The 21335-nt window shown below is 33.5% G+C and overlaps 1 protein-coding gene across 4 annotated transcripts in view; it reads right to left on the bottom strand.

Moving 5' to 3' along the window:
- Nucleotides 1-21335, bottom strand: part of Uaca (uveal autoantigen with coiled-coil domains and ankyrin repeats) — a 100505-nt gene that overhangs the window by 26227 nt on the left and 52943 nt on the right. For 2 of the 4 annotated variants that reach the window (XM_027926006.2, XM_071608433.1), the window contains 7 exons: nt 16001-16134; nt 11228-11316; nt 7961-8025; nt 7143-7200; nt 3013-3083; nt 2818-2924; nt 570-751 (listed from right to left, as the gene is read on the bottom strand). In XM_027926006.2, coding sequence (XP_027781807.2) covers nt 570-751; nt 2818-2924; nt 3013-3083; nt 7143-7200; nt 7961-8025; nt 11228-11316; nt 16001-16134 — 706 coding nt within the window. Of the gene's footprint in view, nt 1-569; nt 752-2817; nt 2925-3012; nt 3084-7142; nt 7201-7960; nt 8026-11227; nt 11317-16000; nt 16135-18042; nt 18147-18324; nt 18781-21335 lie in introns of those variants that run through there. The other 2 variants (XM_027926007.3, XM_071608432.1) reach the window with 2 other exon arrangements.

A 21335-nucleotide genomic window follows, 5' to 3' on the forward strand; every position in this document is an offset into this window, starting at 1 on the left:
GTTATAGGTGACCTTCAATTTTGTAGATAAGGAAAAGACTGGACAGCTATGCTTCAAAATATCCACAAAGGCTTCTCAGTGGCAGGATGAGTGTCTAACTTTATTCATTGTGCTCTTCTGCATTTTCCAATTTTTCTTTCATAAATAGAAAAACACTTGGTATAGGCATTTGATATATAACATTTGAATACTTTATATACGTATGTTAAAATGTTTTTTTTTCTTTAAAATTTCCTGAGTATAAAGTTAGGAGCTTCACTCCTTATCAAAAATATTAATATATACAGTTTTTATTTGTCAATTAAAAAATATTAGTAAAACCCTTGAGTTGACTCTTCCTCTCAGTTCTTAAATTAGTCCACAGTACATCAGGATTTATTTGATAAACTACACAATAAATGTGACAGACACTGTCCCAAAACAAAGGGGTATGATGTAAGTAAGCAAATCTATGGTACAAAGGGAGGGAAACCAACACTTTATTAAAACTTTATTATTTATTATCTAAATCTTTAAAAAGCTGCTCTTTCTTAACCTGGACTTTTCTAGTCATAGAGAACTGCTAATACCTTTGCTGGTATTTTCTGATGCAGTCTTCAGTAAGGTTAGAATGTCCAGATTGTCACCAATTCTTGCGTAGTAAGAACTATCATGGCCAAGGGCATCCAGTAAGCTTACATCAGCACCATTTTTAATTAAGATTTCTACTGCATCTCTGCAACCATACTCACAACCCAGCATGAGAGCCGTTCTAAAAGGAAAGGGGAAGAATAAAAGACCTTGAGGAAAATCCAAGGAAATGTTTCAAAAATATTCAGCTAGAGGCCTCCTTAAAACATCAGTACTACTTTAAGAGATTATATCATTATAGATACAGATTTTACTTTATCTGTTTATCTTACATTTTAATTTCATCACATTTATGAAAAAAACATTTACTTTATGTTTGCAGAGCTTAAACCTTATGCTGTCTTATATACTTTAATTACTTGTCAAATTAAACTTGTTTATTCCAGTTCATTAATGTGGTATAAATAATTACCATAAAAAAATCTTCTACAACTAATATTGTCACCCCCTCTGCTCAAACCTTAACTCAGTCTTTTCATAAACTGAACCACATCACACAAACTTCCCCGAGAAATCATTTATCCTCCAAGGGAGGGCTTTCATGTCTTTAAGCTTCATTTAAAACTTGTCTCATTAAATGAACTTTCCTCAACTACTCACACATTAACATAGACCATTCCTTTATTCTGCATGAGAAAGCCATCAGCACTCAAACATTTCACATATGTCAGCAAACAATCATCATGAAATAATACAATTAACTTGTCATGGAAATTTAGAAGGACCCTAAAAATTATTTTGTCAAATTTTTTTTACAACTGAGGGAACCAACACCTAACAAAATAAAGTGACTTATCCTATATCAAACTTCAATTGAGACTACTGAATTTCATAAGAAAATTATTCTTGCCTTTACTATCCTATGTAAGCTCTTTCTTATACAACCAATACCCCCATAGTTGCTGGTATAAAATTCTATACAAAATAGGCATTAACAAAGTTGTATTATTAGCTTTAAAAAAATGCCAAAAACTCAATAACAACCACAAAAAACTTGAATACAGTGTCAAAAACTATAATTTTAAAATCATTTGCTATCTAGCAAGTTTATAAAACATCATGGTGTGTGTGTGTTTGTATGTGTGTGTAAAACAAAAGAACTATAAAAATGTAAGGCATTATACATAAATCACCAGATCAACCCTCTGTAATTAAAATTAAAATTTTAATTTTAGAATCAAATTTTATTAGTTATGCTTAGACAAACAGATTATAGTATCTGCACAAAATAATACAAGAATTCCATCTTTTTAATCACATTAGTGATTTAATTGCTTAAGAATTTCCTTCATTGAGATGTCTGCACAATAAAAACAATTAGAATTATAAATATGACATCTAAAAACTATTTTATTTGTCTTCTTTCAATGAACTATAAATAGTATACATGTTTAGAAGAATAAAATTAAATAAAAAGAACAAATTTATTAGTAATTATTTGTAAAATCCCAGAAACTTAGCTATAAATTATTACAACAGCCCAACTAATTAGGGGAATATATTTCAGATATTTGCTACCAGAAAGTTTGTGACTATATATACATCAAAATTATAATATAGAAAACACCATGACACACCAGACTCAGAGAAGGAGAAAAGGCAGACTGTGGATGGAAATTATCAGAGCAGATTACCTGAAAAACATTCATATACAGGGGGAAAGTAAACTAAGGGAAGCTTAGGATAAAGAAACAGACTCATTTTCAGAGGAGACAGCACTGTGCTATGATAGGCTAAGGAGAAAACACCTCAAGAAAATCTAAATTGACCATGTCAAGCTTTACAATGTCCAAGAACCACCTGAATCTAAAAAAAATTCACAAGTGAAGAAACAGTCTATAGATGTAATTTTTTAAATTCTTCTGTATTTTGTATTTATGCCCATTTCATTAAAGATTTTTTTTAAAGCTTAAAATCACAGGGATGTACTTCCTTTTTCCTTCAGTTCCCTGACCCAAATATAGGCCCTAATCACTGCTTTTATTCACCATTTAGCCTGTCATTTCCCCCTATTTTCCTTTCCTTTATCCTTCAGCAACTGAAGAAAAGTGAGGGGTGGATGATAATTCCAAAGAAGAGCAAGCAAAGGAGGGAAGAGAAGGAGAGGGAAAGGCCAAATCACAGCAGCAAAGTTTCAGAATCACTGTGCTTCCAGCTGCTACCTTGGAGCCAAGAAAAAAGAATTACCTGTTTTGTTTGTCTCTGGAATTAATATCTGCCCCTCTATCTATCAGCAGTTGACATATTGTTGGCCTACACATCTGAGTAGCAAGAACAAGTGGTGTCCGCCCATCCTAAGCAACAAGAAAAATAAACCAGCATTAAGAAAAGAAAGTTAGAATACATGAGACAAAATGAGAATAAAAACATAAACTGACTTACTATATCCTTGGCATTCACAGAGGCCCCATGGTCACAAAGCAGCTGTATGCTAGAAGGACAGTCTGCCATTGCTTTGAGAAAGAAAGAAAAGTGATAAATGGTGAACATCTGTTAGGACACATGGTGCTTTTCTAGGTCCATATAAAGCAATATAGTTCTTCAATTTCTACACCACCAATCTTTATATTCATCATCCTCAGTGTAGCATTATAAGCATCAATTTTCTATTTAAAAATGGGTTATATGAGATCATTTTGTAACTTTTTGAATAATTTATTAGGATCAAGGAACTATTGTCATCCTTGTAGAAGATAAGGATATATTACTAATCAAGGGCAAAAGAGATAATAAAAACCAAACTTAAATTTTCTATTTATAGCATGTTTTTAAACATAGCTACAACTACCTTGTTTCTTGAAGTTAGTGGGGTTTTTTTATATTCATTTTATAGTACAGTCACAGTGAGTAAAGAATGAAACATACAATTCACATTTTATTTTAAAAGTAGAGAATGCAATATCTGCCCTTTAATGATGGAAATCGGGCCATTTTGCTTAAAATTATAAAATCACATAACACTTCTTCTTGACTAACACTAGACTTCATATTTACATTGGGAAAAATTTTTTATTAAATTCAGACTGTTTACACGCCTCATGATTTTTTTTCAAAGCCTTATGAGCACATTATTTTTTTCCCCTTGGTGGAATTTAATAGAATTAAACAAAATATACATAAGAAAATCAAGTAAATTTTAATTTTTGTCTCTGAGCCAGCAAATCCCTCATTAAAATGCTAATCAAACTTAATAAAGAAATAAACCAAACTGAATACATTAATTCAGAAACTAAAATCTATAACTAGCCAGGTTCAACTATAAATGAGAATTAAAAATGAAAAGCTTAATAAATTCCAGGGTTATAATATACTGAACATGTAAAAGTTAGTATTAAAGGTCCATGGTGAAGACTGTTAGCTAGTCACCCAACTTGGATTACCCTCTCTTCCATGATAATAAAGTTGTATTGAGCACATAGTGACTCATCTAATGACTCCATTTTCCAATCCCTCCCCCCAATAGCCAAGTGTGGCCATGTGACTTTGATTCTGTCTATGAAATGTGATAAGAGTGATGTGTGTCACTTCCCAGTCTAGACCTTAAAAGACTAGTGATGCCTTCCTCTGCAATCTTTTCCCTTCCTATGAGCTGGAACACAGAAGTGCCTGCTACCAGCTCAGCCTTAAAATTGAGAACAACTCTAAAAGATGGTAAATCTGCTAAATGGAAGAAATCTGGGTTTCTAAATGACCCTGTGGAGCGAAGCATTAGCCAATGTGAACATCAGGTCTGTGATATGAAAGAAAGAAATTCTGTCCTTCCTTTAAAGCCAATGTTAATGTTATTTTATGGTTTGTTATATAGTAACTTAGCCTAAGACAAAAATTACTATTAAGTGGGGTGCTAATATAACAAATACATAAAATAAACAGTACAGGTTTAATGGTTGGATGCCATGTGATGAGTTAACAAATCTCAGGCTAGAAATCTGGTGAACCTCTTATGCTGTGACAAAATATTTTACACAGCTATCATCTATGATAATTTAGAAGGTATACCGTGTGATTATGAAGGCTTTCTTGGTTAGGCAATAGAAAAGAGCCATACTAATAGGATATATTTAATAATATATGTATTTGAGACCTCACAAGTGTGGTGAAGCAAATTGTTTCTCTATACCAAACAATACAATATAAAATCATTGTTGCTTACAACTTTTCTCAAAGGCCTTATAGCAAGGGAAAAAAAGATCAAATCCTAGAATAAAGATAAGATTGAGGATGTTATATTAACATTCAAGACTACTGTTTCAGATGGCTTTAAGATAAGTAGCCATTAAAATAAGATAAAAAAAAAAATCCTGAGTCTAGAAATAAAGACAAGAGATAATGGAGGGTTAAGAACCATATGTCCAGCACATAACTTCTGATATGGTTCTTGGTATATAAGTGGTTGGAAGCAAATAGGTTTTGAGGGAATTGTCCTACTGCAAAAGCCCAGTCAGCTGAAACTCAGTTGTTCCGAACTTAATCTGCTTCCACAAAGGGCAACTTTCTCCAATAACCAATTTACCTGTCTTAGAGGAATATAGACAAGTAGGACTCTCCCTAAAGGCAGGGCCAGGAGCCACAGAGAGCAATGGATAAGGGATGTCTCCCATAAAACAGAAGGGGAAGGTGGCAGCACCAGTAGAACAAATCAAGAAATTGAACCCTAGGATCTCAGCAGGAAGTCCTGTTCCAAGTTCTGCTCAGCAGGATTTGATACCTGTTACTAACTAGTGAGTGCTGTGTGTCCCTGTTCCTTCCTTCCAAAAAGGAATCTTTATTTTACTTACCCTGTTCTTGTGCCTTCATTCTATATTATAAGGAGATATCTTCCCTTTGAATTTATAGACTGCTAGACTATGAAGTGTTACCTCAGAGCTAAAATAATAAAACTGTTGCAACATCCAGAAATCCTGGACTTTGAGCTAGAGGCTGAAGAACTGATTTATGTATTCTCACCCTTGAGAAGAAGATGAAGGATTCCATGTGTGGGGAGTAGAGGCTACAGAAATATCTGCAAGGACAGAGTTGGACTAGAGCAGAAATTGCAAAATCTGTTCTCCCCCTTTTCAACTGTGTAATAACCTGACTAGTCATCTAGAAACTATACTTCTGAGCCCCCTTTACAGATAAAAAATGCCACCTGGCTTTGCTTTTTTTCAGGAGAATATGAATGGAGGGTTATTTACCACTTCTAAGTTTGGGCCTTAGACTTTGAGCATGTGGTCCACCCATATTCCCTTTCCGCTCACTTCTAGTCCCCTCATAGACAAGACTATAACTGCTTCGACCACACAGTTGAGGAAGAAACCCAGAAGATAGAGTAGCAACAAGATGAAAAGAATTTCATACAGAAATGACCATGAGTCACCTGCCAATCTATACTACATTCAAAAGTTTTTTGTAAGAAGCTGATATTAGAGTTCTTTTGGTAGAGCACTAAAAAGATATCCATCCTACCAATAAATGTATTGAACAAATATTAAGATTTCAATTGATCAGGTGGTACCAGTTCTAAATAAAGGGGATAAAATTCATAATAACTCTTGGAATTTTATTGTAAGGCTGAAATGATAATGTACATGAAAATGCTTTGCATATAATACCATTCTATATAAAAATAAAAGAGAAGAAAATGCATTGAGAAATAAAAACAGAAAAGCACCTAAAATGCAAAAGAGAAAAAAGTGAAAGAAAATTAAGACATAAAAAGTTAAAGGAAATTAAAGTGTATCTTTAATATGGACCACTTTAAGTCATGCAAATAGTCCCTTTACATGAAAAGAGAGGGTAGATTTATTTTTTTCATTCTAGTAAACTATAGAAATTTCACACTGAGAAGAACCACACAAGAAGTCAGGCTATCTTACATTCCAAAAATACCTGAACATCTAACTTTTTCAATGTATTTTCTTTATGACACCTAAAGAATAATTCAGACACTTTGACACATAAGTGTGAACAATAAACTCTGTGAAATTACTAGTAAATTTTTTTATATATAGCACATTACAGTGATATGAAATTCAGTATTGACACCTCTAAGTCAAAACAATCACCATAATTAATTAATTACTTAATTAATTCAGGCACTATTTATGATTTAATTGTAATAGTATTATTAACTTCATTCTGCAAGTGAGAAAAAAATAAGGTTTAGATATGCTAATTAGGTGCATTCAATTTTAGAAACAAAAGTCTTTCCCACTTCCCATATATCTTAACAATTCACACACACACACACACACACACACACACACACACACACACACACAGTGCTTGGAGCTCCTTGAGAGCAGGGTATGCTGTATTTATCTTTGTGCCTTTAGTATCTAACAAACTGGCCTGTAAAAATTCACTGATTCAATCTTTTTAAACTTTATAATCTAATAAATTATACACAGAAGTGTAGAGCATTCTTTATTTCACCATGAATCATACCAATACATGTTAAAACTTCGACATTAATTTAAATGATTAGATGTTTTAACAAACATTTGTGTTCATGTGAAACCTTTGCTTACCTGCATCATGAAGTGCAGTTCTCCCCTGAAGGTCTACATGTTCAGTAGGACAATTGTACTGTTAAGACACAGAAACTTGGGTGATCTGAGAGAGTTTTGTTTTAAAATTCAATATCCAGACTGAAATGAACAGCTGTTATTTCTTAAAATATTACAAATATCAAAGAAACTTAAGACTTTTTAGACAATGTAGCAAATATTTTGACATGAAACAAATATAATAACATGATATAACTGTAAATTTCACGGTATTTCACCAAACAGGAAACATACGGTACATTACAATAGCACGGAATATTGAAAATATGTTTGTTTGTTTGTTTTTTCAGTGAAATTTAAAACAAACTTCTGAATAAGAACAAATAAATCCTACTGTGAAATTTAGTGGAAGACCCTTTGATTAAATTCAGCCAACCAGTTCACAGAATTTTGTGGTTGCTGGATTAAAAGTTTAACTAATAATGTTAATATTATGTAGTCAAAATTATTTACATTTATATAGAAATATATAAATCATATCTTCTATCACTTTATCTTAGGCCATATTCTAGACAACAGAAAATTCCAATCTCCAGCTAATGTCAACAGGAAGGTCAAGTCTTTGTTATTTATTTTTAATACACTGAGTTATGCAATTCACTTCCCTTGGAGTTTTTGTTCTTTATTGTTCACATTCCTTCACAAACGATGGAAAAAATATCATGTAAGCTAACAGTCAAAGTTAGCCTACCATTTTCTTTGAACTCAAATTCCAAAATACATTAAAAACACATTTTTCAGTCAAATAATAAAACTAAAATTTTAACCACTTCCACTACCTGTAGAAGTTTTTGCAGGCACAATGCATGTCCATACTTAGCAGCCAGATGAAGAGCATTTCTCCCTAAAAAAAAAAAAAAATTATGTAAAGGATTGTTTTCTTCATACATTAATTTTTATAAAAATATGATTCTTTATTCCAAAATTAGTTGACAGGATACTTAATTTGTAAGCAGGCTCTTAGTTTCTATGATTTTTCACTTAGTCTGATATTTTAATAAGAGATAAATATACACACAAAACAATAAAGATGGGATGAAAAATTAGCATACAAATTCAAAGAAGTAGGAACTTTGTCTTATTCACCACCACTGAATCTCCAGAACCTACAGTAGTATCTAAGACAAAGTAGGTAGTTAAGTACTGGCATAAAGAAGGAGGGAGTAGAGAAAAAAAGAATGGGAAGAGGAGAAAAGGAAAGAAATACCAGATTTTATGTAACATTTCCAATTAGGCAGTGTGAGCAGTAATAATGGAGAAAGTTAAATATAAGTCATAGAAAAGGTATTCTCTAATTTTCATACTTCACCTAGAATTCATAGTCCATTATGAGACTATATTTCTGAACATCAGACCATTTGTTCAAATATAATATGTACCAAAATGTGCAATTTTATACACATTTTAAAAGAAATGCCAAAGGGATTGGGGAGGAAAGGTTACCAAATAATTTAAAAAGCTGACTTTGAATTCTGGATAAAGTAAACTCTCAGAGGACATCTTAACTCCAAACATTCTCTTCTAATTATGTTTTTTTACACTTTCATCTCTCTTTGTTCTCTTTTTTACTGGTTTACTTTAGTTATACATGACAGTAGAATCCACTATGTATAATTATACAAGCATGAAATACATTCACCTCTCTTGAATAGTAAAAAATATAAGGGTTTCACTAAGATATTCTATCTTCCACTTTTTAATACTCTTAATTTTCTTCTAATCTCACAAATTTCTGAAAATATAATTTGACTTTGCAAGTACACCTTTCTACTAGAAAAATAATTTATATTCTGACCATTTTGGATGGATAAATAAATTGGCTTTCAATTCCCAGTCAAGAGTTTAGGTAAGTGGATAGGTTTTCCTGGCCTGATCACTTCTCTGCAGCTGGTTAATAAGATTCTAGAACAAAACACAGTGAGACCAGGCACAGATGTAATATATCAGCCACGTCCAATCATCTTCTAATTTCAAATCAGTCAGATGTGATCATTTCAAATTTCAACTTAGTACCATTAATGGACAAGTTTCCTAGAAACATTTTACATTGTGAAAAATAACTGACAGATAGCATGGAAATGGAGGTGGTGGAATGAGGCATAGTGGTGAGTCTCTAGTGTTCAACAAAATGTTACAGAAAGCTGGTTACATAAATAGGCCTAAGGAAATACTCAATCCAGACACTTGAGATGTAGCAGCAAAAAAAAATCAGGACATACCAGATCTAAAATGTGCAATGTTAAGGAAAACACCAAAGGGGTTGGGAAGGGGAGGAAATCTTTCATTATAAATCACTTTCATATAAAACAAAAATTAGGTTAGTTTACATAAAAATTTTAAATCAAATATCTACATCTGGATTGTAACAGATTCTGTAACAAATGAGAAATGTCCTTGTCTTCAAGAAAGGACATCTCTAGAGACAGACAAAGAATCAAATAAAAATATAGCTAAATAGCAGCATAAACAAAAGAAAGGAAGACTTTAGGATATGTTAGAATGCAGTATATGAAGCAATGTCTGCTGATCTTGGGAAAGCTTTATTTGAGTTTTATCTGCACTGAAGGAGGCCGGAAAAAAGTCACTAGATTATCCACAAGGCAAAAATGTCCAGAACAGAAAAAACACAGATTAAAAAAGAAAGAAAGAAAATACATGTTTGAATTGGAATCAGCACAGTAAATAGTCTTAAAAGTTCTGAAGACATATAGGTCTAAAATTTCTAAGAATATATACACCTTCAGTGATATACAGGAACATTCCTACAATAAACATATTTCTTTCTTCAAACATAGGTAATAAACTAAGTTTGGACTTTAATTTAAAATTTCATGTATGTTAGGTAAAGATTTTCCTCACTAACTCAATTGTATCTCTGTTTCCCTTTTTCTGTTTCATTTCTAAAAACAACACTGGTTAACAGTAATATATTTATTTGCCCATACACAGAGTCATAGGATAAAATATTAAAGGTGTTAAGCAAATTCTCTGCTCTGAGTCAATTCCTATATTTAACTGGCTAACAAAGTAGAATTACAGAGAACTAAGCTGTTAAAGAATGCCAGAGAAATGAGAATGGTGATCCTGATGGACTGAAAAGTAACACTCACTGAAAACATAAAAACATATTTTTTAACATAAAAACATATATTTTATGTTAACACTCACAGCTATATTCAAATACTTACGGGTCTACCTTTGATATGCAAACTTATGCTACATGATTTTAAAGGACAGACATAGGCATGACTAAGTGTAAGCAGAAGATAAAGTAAAAAAGATTTCCATTGTTTTTAAAAATATAGCTAAGCAAACAGACTGGGTTCCCTTTGAGGCATAATGGCTAAGAACACAGACTGACTGCAACTTATCTACTGCAGGGCCTTGGGCAAGGTACTTAACAGCTCAGTGCCTCATACCTCACTGAGTTAACATGGAGATAAAATGAGTTAACATATGTGAAGCATATAAGGTACTTATTTATCAGCTTAGCAGAGAAGGTATACAAATATTATATAAATGTCAGCTATCCTTGGTACTATCATTATTGTTGAGGTTGTTGCTATTTCAAGGTGGTTAGTTCTCCATCACAAAAAATGTTTAACTGAATGTCAAATGACCCCATGACAGAGAGGACTCTTAGAATAATATATGAATATCAATTCAATAGCCCCTAAAGATATTAAAAATCTGAGATTTTAGGATCCCATAACACTACTAACACCAGCACTAGACTATAGGTCTTACACTGCTTATCAGTCCAGTAATCCTTTCTCCTCAATTCCCTATACATGACTGCTCTCCACAATGATAACTCAGAAGTAAACCTTTTCTCAACTATTTGAACATAGAAAAGTAAGGACTTTTCTTTAGTCTAACTACTTAAGTGGCCAGGGGTATAGCTCAAAAGTAGAGCACTTGCCTTGCATGTGCAAGGCCCTGGATTCAAACTGAAACAACACACACATATACATATGCACGCACTAACAGTGGACAGTGTTTGCAACCTCTTGATGCTTTGACATTGACTATGGAGGTAAACATACCTGCAGTGTCACTGGTTGTAATGTCAATTCCATGTATAAGGATGGCATTCAAACACTCAAGATTCCCCTTTGAGGCCACAACATGGAAGCTAAGCAAAAAGAAAATATTTGTTATGCCACAGAACCTACCAAAGCTAATTTTTATGTTACATGAATGTCACTATTTATTCAAAACGTGCATGTGTGCGCGCGCACACACACACACATTTAAAGGCTACATATTTAAAGGAACATATTGAGCATCCCTAAACCAAAAATCTGAAATTTTAAATACTCCAAAGTTGGATTTCTGTAACATGCCAATACATTCCAGAACATTCATTAGAACCAATAAAATATTCTAATATTCAAGTCTTAAGAGAAAATTTATACCATTAATACCATTAACTCCATAATTTACCATTTCAATAGCAAAAGTATTGGTGCTTGGATAATAAATGTACACTGAAAGATTTCTATTTAGATCATTTTGTTTAATTTCAAATATACCAAAAATACCAAAAACAAAAAAAGTTATAACAAAATCCTGAGGTAAAGATACATCAAAACATTTATCTCTTGGGGCTGGGGTTTTAGCTTAGTGGTAGAGAGCTTGCCTGGCATGTGTAAGGCACTGGATTCAACCCTCAGCACCACTTAAAAATAAAACAAAGGTGTTGTGTACATCTACAACTAAAAAAAAAAAACAAACAAAAATTTAAAGTCCATTGACAACTAAAAAATATTTTTTAAAAAATTTACCCCTTCTCTTTACAATTATCAAACTAAGCCTTCCAAACAAGCAAAATGACCTTTAAAAGCCACAAAAGAACCTGTGACCAGTGACCAAAGACTATCAGCTAATTCTTCTTCTTGCTTACAGACCTTCATGATTGGTTAAGTTTCACACAAACCGATATAACTGAATGATTTTCCTTATAAGGCAAGTCAAACCTGCTTAAGAAACTGTGAAGCATCAAGGATTTAAGACACCAGATAACAAAACATTCCATTTCTTTGATCATCTAGTTTATAATCAACATTTACAGAAACTTTCTCTGTGCACTAAGACCTGACATTGACTATCAAATTCAAAGCGGTAAATAACATAAGAGTTGTTGGCAAAGGACACTGAACTCAGGTTGAAGTAGAAATGAGGTTCTAAACAAGTACAATAACCACTCTGAAGATGCCAGGAGACAAAGGATATGAATGTGTTCAGCAAGGTGCCTGGAAACAGAAGCACTCTGCATCGCTTTCTCAACCCAGGGTGCATCCCTGGCCAGACCATTGAAAAGTTTTATGATCCTCCTGGTCCCTGAAAGCTTAGTACTTCTAGTTCCCCGATCCCTGCCTTATTATTTTATGAAGAACTTAACATTTTCATAATACATAAATTCAATGCTTATTTTCTTTATAGTTTTTGAATCTCTTCTTAATCAATTGCAAACTCAATAAAGAGATTTTATCTGTTTTCCTTTCTATTGTAGCCCCAGAATCAAGTGCAAGACAGATAGTGGACCTTGAAATATTTGAATAACTAAATACTTAGAGACAAACTTTGAAGACAGCTTGCAAATTAATTTCCAAGTATTATGATATTCAGTGTGTGACTCTACCTACTATTATGACAGATAAAATGCAAACTAGAGACCAAGCATTCCTTTAAACAAAAAAAAAAAAAAGCAGGTTTGAATACAAACTGAATTAAAGAAAAATAGATGTTTCTGATAAAAGGTATATAGTGTTCTTAAGAGTCAGACTAGTTCTCCTTCTAACAGAATAATTAAGGCTGAGGATATTGTTCAATCTTTGCAATAACACTGAAATCAAGAAATAATTGTTACATTTTTGCTTTAAATTTCAAAATTTAAAAAATCAGAATAAAGTTTTTTATAATTACAGATAATACAAAAGATACATTTGTAATGACCTATACTTGACTACTTACTAAATGCTTTAATTAAGGAGAAATATAGTTTATATTTATTAAGTATATATTAAGGCTGAGGATATCGTTCAATCTCTCTGCAATACTGAATGAATTATACTATGCAATGCACTATGAGAGCCTTTTGGGCGCTGCTAATTCCTTCACACAGATACTTAGCCCCCCAGTGATCTTGGAGATAACACTTTTTGTTTGCTTGCTTGTTTTCATCTCTTGGCTCACAAAATTTAGAAGACCCCCTTCTTCAAAATCAATCAATATTATAAGAATGACATGCTAAAAGTCAGAAATCAGAACAAATCTATAATGAATTATTAATATCGGTATGCTATAAATAGTAAATGTGCTTCAGAAAGACGATACATCAATTATTAAAATGTGAGCAAAGAACTGTAAAGGAATATGAAAAACTGCTTCACAAAAATACTCTTTTGCAATTAAAATATCAGTTCTTAGGTTTTCCATTTAAGAATCAAGAGACGAATTTCTGCTTCCATAATGGAAGATATAGATAATTTGGACAATCAGTACCTCTGAGGACAAATAGAAAAGCTGCACAAAATATAAACATATCCTCGAGGAAAGATAGTAAAGAAATGACTAGGCCAGGATGCAAGGGAAGACAGACGCCCAGAGGGGAGAGCTTAGTATCTGAGCGGAGGCCACTTCTTCCTTGTGAACATTTGCTGATTCCGGAGAAAGCAGTTGGGAGGTTGAACACCACTTTGAAAGCCACTGGGGGAAGGGAAGTGAAAATCTAGAGCCCGTAGTTCTGTCATTGGTGGTGGGGATCCTTGGTGAACCTGCCTATTTGGGACTGGAAGTTCCAAAGGCTGTGCCCTAGGAGAGAGGTACACAGGAAAGAAACAGATCCTTGCAGTGACAATGGCTAGGCTTCAAATATTTCATTTGTTAAATAACACTGAGATCAAGAAGAACTTATTACATTTTTTTGCTTTAAATTTCAAAATTAAAAAAATTCAGAATAAAATTGTTTTTATAATTACAGATAATACAAAAGATGCATTTGTAATGTCCTATACTTAACTAAACACTAAATGCTTTAACTAAGGAGGAATATAGTTTACATGTGTGAATAAAAATTGAAAATATTTTATCCCATGAATCCCAGGAAGAATTCTACTTCTTACACTGAAAACCTCAAAGATTAATTCTATTCATTTATTTCACAAACTAGAATTCAAAGTTCATCGAATGATACTAAATTTTATACTTTATAAGTAATTTCACCCAAAACTGAACCTTAGATCAAAAATTCAAACAAAAACTCAAAGATCGTTCATTCAAAACACTGAAAACAGGGATGGGCTGAAACGAGGTTTCACCAAAGAGTTTCACACCACAGAAGACTTCCTTTATCTTTTAACATCTCAGAGTTTCTGGAAAAACAAAATCACTTACAGATACTAAATTTTAATTATTTCTACTGTGAGTCCATTTTCATAAATAACTTAAAATTTAGAAAAAAAAATAGGGAAAAGCAAAAACAACCAATGTGTCTATAACTATCAAATTATAACTTGATGAAACTGAAACATTATAAATGTTTAACTTTTCAAATTTTATTGTTTATTTCAAACTTTGTATTATCTTTAAAACTACTTAATTTATAGTCATGCTTTACTATTTTTACTATATTTAAAAGTCTAAGCATTCCAAGGTAATGACCTCCATCAAACATTAACTATTCACTTCCTAATATTCATTTCTATATTTAGTCTTTGGTTTCCACCTATAATATTCTGAATAAACGCTTACAAGTATAAGACTGAGGAATTTTAGGAAATGGGACTTTTCACCTTTAACTTTGGAAGGATGCCCAGATAGGGTTTTAACTGCTATAATTATAAAGGGTCTTAACAGAATCTATATCTACCCTTTAAACCAACTGATCCCCACCCTCAACAGGAAGGGAAGCAATGAAGATTTGGGATGGGTGGGGGAAGAGACACATGGTTCATAAGCACATAAACTAGCCAGCTGTCCTTCTCAGTAACAAAAACAAGAGCAGGATCACTACCTATGTCTCTCTAGGACACACTAGTTATTCTGCTTCCATTCTGTTCTGAACATTCTCATTTAAGTATCTAAGTTTTAAAAAAAATAGATCAGGGACTTGGGGGGAAAGACAGTAAAATTTACAGAACTCTTCAAAGAAAAAAGCTTGGGCTCACATCCTAGTTCTGTGACTTTCCATGAGATTAAAGCAAGCGTTCTAACTTCCGTAAACTTTTTTTCTACTTCTTTTATAGGGCTGCTCTGAAGATCAAATATGGAAATATGAAAAAATCTTATCAATAAAAATGCATCAAATAACTATAGGCCATGGTTTACTCTTGGGCCTAAACAGCTAGACCATCAGAGTAATCTGGTGTTCTCTCTCTCACTTGGGAATCTTTTAAATTAGAACAATCATTAAAAAAATAGTAAAGAATCTCTTAAATTAGCTTGTTTGAAAGGTTTTTGTTTTGTTTTTTGTTTTGATACCAGGGATTTAAGGGGCATTTAACCACTGAGCCACATACCCAGTGGATTTTTCTTTTTTAAAAATTATTATTTAGAGACAGGGTCTTGCTGAGTTGCTTAGAACCTCATTAAGTTGCTGAGGCTGGCTTTGAACTCAGAATCCTACATCAGCCTCCCTAGCTGCTGGGATTACAGGTATGTACCACCACACCCAGCTGTTTGAAAGTTTTAACAGTGAGTTTTGGTAGAGACTTCTTAATTAAAAATTAATATCCATAGTTCACAAAATTTCATTTGTATCCCAACATTCTACCCAAATTTTCTTCAGACATGCTTTCATCACGGGCAATACTTACGCAGATCTGCCCTCCACATCTAGTTTGCCTGGACTGACTCCCTTTTTAGCAAGGATTGAGGATACTTTTTCTACATCCCCTCTCTCTGCAGCTTTCATCAACCGGTCATCATATTTATTCCAATCTGCTGCATGCTACAAAAAGGAAAAAAAAAGGAAACATGGCATAGTATATTAGTAAGATTTTGTGGAGGAGGAAGGAAAAAAGAAGGGAAAGTGGTACTGCGTAAGACATTCCTCCTTTTCCAACAGCATCCCAAACTTCCTTCTCTGTGCTGTGCTAACTTCAGTAGAACAGCAGTTACAAAACCTTCCCAGGACACAGGACATTCAAGTGTAGTTTACATTGTACTTTTGAGAAAAAGTATGCTTCTCATTTTCTCTGTCCTGTTCCCTTTGTCCTCAGGGAGAAAATAAGGAAATTAATAATTACTAAAGCCACCCTGTGCCAGACATAAATGACCCATAAAAACCCTAGTAAACTAAAATTATCTTCTCTACTTAACAGATGTGGAGAGTCAATGCTCTGGGGACATTAAATGGCTGAAGTCGCCAAGCCCAATCTTGACTTCTCCCAAATCAGTTGCTTTTCCTATTCCCCAAATCCCTTTCAGATTTGGCCCCCAGGACTGTTAGCCATAGAATTCTGTATACATTTTAAGAAACCATATTCCTCTCCCACTTATTTAAAGGTACTGTTAGAAATATATTTATTTCTATAAGGCAAATAATACACACACACACACACTCAATACAGAAAGAAACTCATTATGCTTATATATTAGGATAAAAAAAGAACTTCTACACCAAAAAAAAAAAAAAACTAGAAAGACTCTAAAGTATTAATTTCTTAGAATCTAAAATAATAAAATTAGAAATGACTTTCATTTTCTTCTTTACATTTACTACATTTTAATTTTATAAAAAAGATTTTTAATTTTAACAAAAATTCAATACATGTTTTAAAAATGAAGATCAAAAGTAGTTTTTTAGGGCTGGGGTTGTAGCTCAGTAGTTGAGTGAGGCACTGGGCCCAATCTGCAGCACCACGTAAATAAATAAATAAATAAGGATTTTGTGCTCATCTACAACTCAAAAAACTTTTTTTAAAAAGGTAGTTTTTTAAAATAATATTTACTTGTATATATATTTAATTGTACTAAGATTATATTTAGCTTTGATTTGAAGAAAGTTCATTTTAAGATATTATTCTCAGTAAGCAGAAATTAAAGAACACAGAAATTAAATACATGTTGTTTACACATTCAAGATTTTAACCTTTTAAAATATATATCAACTTCCTGCTTAATTCTGTGCTAAATCCAGTACTATTTCTAGAACAAAAAATATCTACACATTTTTCACATAACTTATAAAGCAAATCCTATGCTTACAAATATCATAACAAACCTCTGCGGGGGAAGTTATTTACTGACAGATTCCCTAAATGTTTGTTTAATCAGCAAGATTATTTTATATCTAATATCCTCTCTGAACCACAAAAAGAAAAAAACACCAATTTTCTAGCTAAATATCAAAGTACTCATTAAAAATATTAAAATTGTGTATAAAAAGATAAATACATTAAAATTTTAACTCACTCTTGAAACTCAGTATTTTTATGGAACCTGGTTCAAGTACCTACAGACTTAATAATTGTCTTGAAATCTATAACAATATGAAGATTAACCCACTTCTTTCTAAATTCAGAAGTTAAAATTGACAATTATGAGTAGAGAATAACACTATTTATTGGCTCAAAATCTAAGTTACATTTTAGGCACTACCTTTCTCTAGTGCAGACCAAAACAGTGTAGTGACTCTGATTTGAGGAATGGTAGTGGATGCAGACCTAAAAGACGCCACACTTTCAAATGCCTCAGGGATTAAGTCATATTTAACACACTTTCTCTGTATTGATTAGTTTATCCTTACAAATAAAACAATCATTATTTCCAACTAGCTGGTGGAGTAAAAAGCTACATAATTCCAAAGGAAGGCTTTAAAAAAAAAAAAAACAATTAAACAGGATCAAAGTCTCACATGAGGATGTGATTTTCAGTCTACTTCATCAAGCTCCATTTTCAATTCTGGTCCAGTGTCAGTTAACAGTAATGCTGCTTAATGATTAAGATTCTACCATGTGCTTTTTTAATCCAAGAAAACAAACAAGAACTTTTATTTTCTATCACTAATCCTAATGGCAAATCAGGAAGAAGAGTAATCCAAAGAAAGCAAAATTAATAAAACAGCACATTTTAAAAGAACACAGTTCAGAAAGCCGAATGAGAACCTTTTGTTACACTGAACTACTAGGATACCTACTCTGTTCTTAGGAGCACAAGAAAACCAACAGCTCATCATAGACAGGATTTAGTTTCTTGTTGCTAACGGCAAACCACTCTGCATTAAATTACAAATCTCTGCAGCTCACAAAGCAAGCCTTCACACAAACGCCTAATGAGTGGGGTGACTCAGTCCCTCACATGCTGTGCTACACTTAGCTTGGATCTCTAAGGATATTTTCTTCGTCTTCAGGATCCTTCTCCGCCTTCATAACGCTTGAAAATTATTTTCCTCACAGCGCAGCACTTGATTAACAGGAGCCTCAAGTCAGGTACTGTAACTCCTCCTATTTCTTGTTCTTTAGAGACTGTCTTTCAAAGTCCTCCCTTTCAAGGACCCCACTAGAAAACCTGAACAGTACTCTGCATCCTGCTGCTTTGAAACTGCAACAGAGACTCTGCAGTGCATGATAAAACTGTCCACATCCGAAAGGTCCAGTAAACAATGCAGAGACTGTCTCCCGTTGATGGAGTTCTATTTTAGATTCCATAGGACCTGACAGCTGAGTAATAGAAAGGAGCAGCTAAGAATATATTGTAAAGGCATGCTTTTCTTCTGAGTAATAAATTTCAGGTCTCCTGGGAAAATGACTCAAACATGTTGTAAAACATGCTTATTATATAAAAACAACTTGTGTGACATAATGACAACACTGTTAAGAGACAAATTTGGTTATCCTACAAAACAATATTTAAAACCAGTTTCAGTCTTAGGATCATCTATCATGGAGTTATAATAGCCTTGACAAACAGAATATAAAATTCTATTTAAAGCCAGTGTGTCACACTTTAATTTAAGGAAACGCACACACTCACAGTAACACTTTCAAATTTCCTCCATTTTAGTACCCATACCAATCTCATTCCGCATACAACCAAGTTTCAGCTTACAACTGCTGCCAGTCTGTCTCCTTGCATGTTAAATGAGAAGAGACAGAGGAACTGCCAAGACATTAAATAGACTACATCATGATGAATACTTTTCAACAAATTTTAAATTTAACTCAGTACTCTTTAATTTCCAAGTTTAGCACCCTGCCTGTTATAACAAGTAAATATTTTATCAGTGGAAAGTCAAATTATCTGGATTTGGCAGATTAAAAAACAAATAAACTGATTAAACACTAAAGGAGGCATTAAATATTGAACTAGACCATAAATGAAATTCTGTTTGGGGACAAAGCAGAGGACTCCTCCATATTCTCTACAATATCTATACTTGTACCAACATTCCACACATTATCAAGTTGATACACCCACAAGTTCAGGATTCTTTTTTAAACCATGTTTTATTTACCACAATAGTATAAGAATAATTTTATACTTCCTCCAAAAAGGCACATTCAGGAAAAATGTTTCCTGGGAATGCAAAGCATTCCAACACAAGCATTTATAGGAAGGAGGTAACTGCTAGCCTATGGATCATGTGCCCAGTACAAAATTCTGTTATGAACTTCAGCAAGAAATCTATTTCCTACTATTTAATTTTAAAACATCAGGTCCATTTTTTAATTTTAAAGTATATATGTATTACTTTCAGAACAATGATTTCCCCCCCCCCCCAATCCATGAGCTATCACAATGGATTTATCTGACTGAGTCAAGAAACTCCACCCAGCCTATTCAATCTTCTTCAGAGGAAATCTGGAATAGAACTCAGGTCTTATCCTTTGGTTAACAAAGCAAGTACATTCTTCTTGACATAGGACAGCATCAGCAAAAGAAATAAAAAGAAGGGGGAAACTTGTAAGGAGTAATTAAAGCCATAGAAGAAGCTGCCCACGCTCAAGAAGATAGGATATGAGTGTCCTAGTGTACAGAGAAAGTCCCAAGCCTCCCCACTCTGTGGCTCAGTCTCCAGCTCCTACTCTCACACACTCCTTCACTGCTGTTGCCAAGGAATCCTAAGCAAATCCCTGCTATTGCTGTCCCCTGTTGTCTTGAAGGTTCTTCCCTCACCTTCATTCAGGTTCTTCTCAAATGTCATTCTCTCAATAAATGCTTTTCAGATCTCTGTATCTAAGCAGCCCCCATCTGCTTGACCCCACCACTCTTTATCCTGTGCCACTGTACTTTCCTTCAAAATACTTAATAGCATCTGCCATTATATTATAATTTACCTGTTTGGTATATAACTTACTGCCTATCTCCCCAGTACCTCTATAATTTGACTAGATGTCTAAAATCTTTTCTATGTCTATTTGAAATTATAAAGCTATTTTTTTTTAAGAAAGTAATTTGGAGGGCTAGGGCTGGGACTCAGCAGCAGTGTACTTGCCTGGCATGTGTGAGGCACTGGGTTCAATTCTCAGCACCACATATAACTAAATAAATCTAAAACTGTTTGAGGACCCCTCTTTCTCTTGGGAGACATTGCTAACAAGGTCAGATCTGGAACATATTTTTACTAGCAACATTGTTTCCCAGTAAACTGTCCACCTTCAGACAACAAGTAGGAAGCCCAAGAGTGGCTCAGCTGATTGCAACTGAATAGACCCTACAGCTTGTTATCAATTAAAAATCCTTGGGGGTGGGGGGTGCTGGGGTCATAGCTCAGCAGTAGAGCGCTTGCCTAGCATAGATGAGGTACCGGGTTCAATCCTCAGCACCACATATATGTAAATAAAATAAAGGTATTTTAAAAAATCCTTCTAGACCCTTACCTCCTGTAAAATCTATGTCTCAAGTCTCTCTTCACCACTCTTCAAATCCCACTGGGTCCTTCAGAAAGTACCATAAACAATAGTTGAAGAATATGTATTGGAGTCAGGCAAACCTGGGTTCAGATTCCAGTTCTGCTATCTTCCCGCTGTGTACAAGTAGAATTTATTTATACTTTATAAGCCTCAGTTGCCTCAAGTACAAAGAGAACCTATCTATATAAAGTCAAATAGGTAATACATAGGAAAGGTCAGCACTGTGCCTGGCAGATATTAATGTCCAAAAATTGGAAGGCATTGGTGATGGTCACAGAGCTCCTGCTCAGAGATG

The sequence above is a fragment of the Marmota flaviventris genome, chromosome 2 (genome assembly GCF_047511675.1).
Source record: "Marmota flaviventris isolate mMarFla1 chromosome 2, mMarFla1.hap1, whole genome shotgun sequence".
NCBI classification, from domain to species: domain Eukaryota; kingdom Metazoa; phylum Chordata; class Mammalia; order Rodentia; family Sciuridae; genus Marmota; species Marmota flaviventris.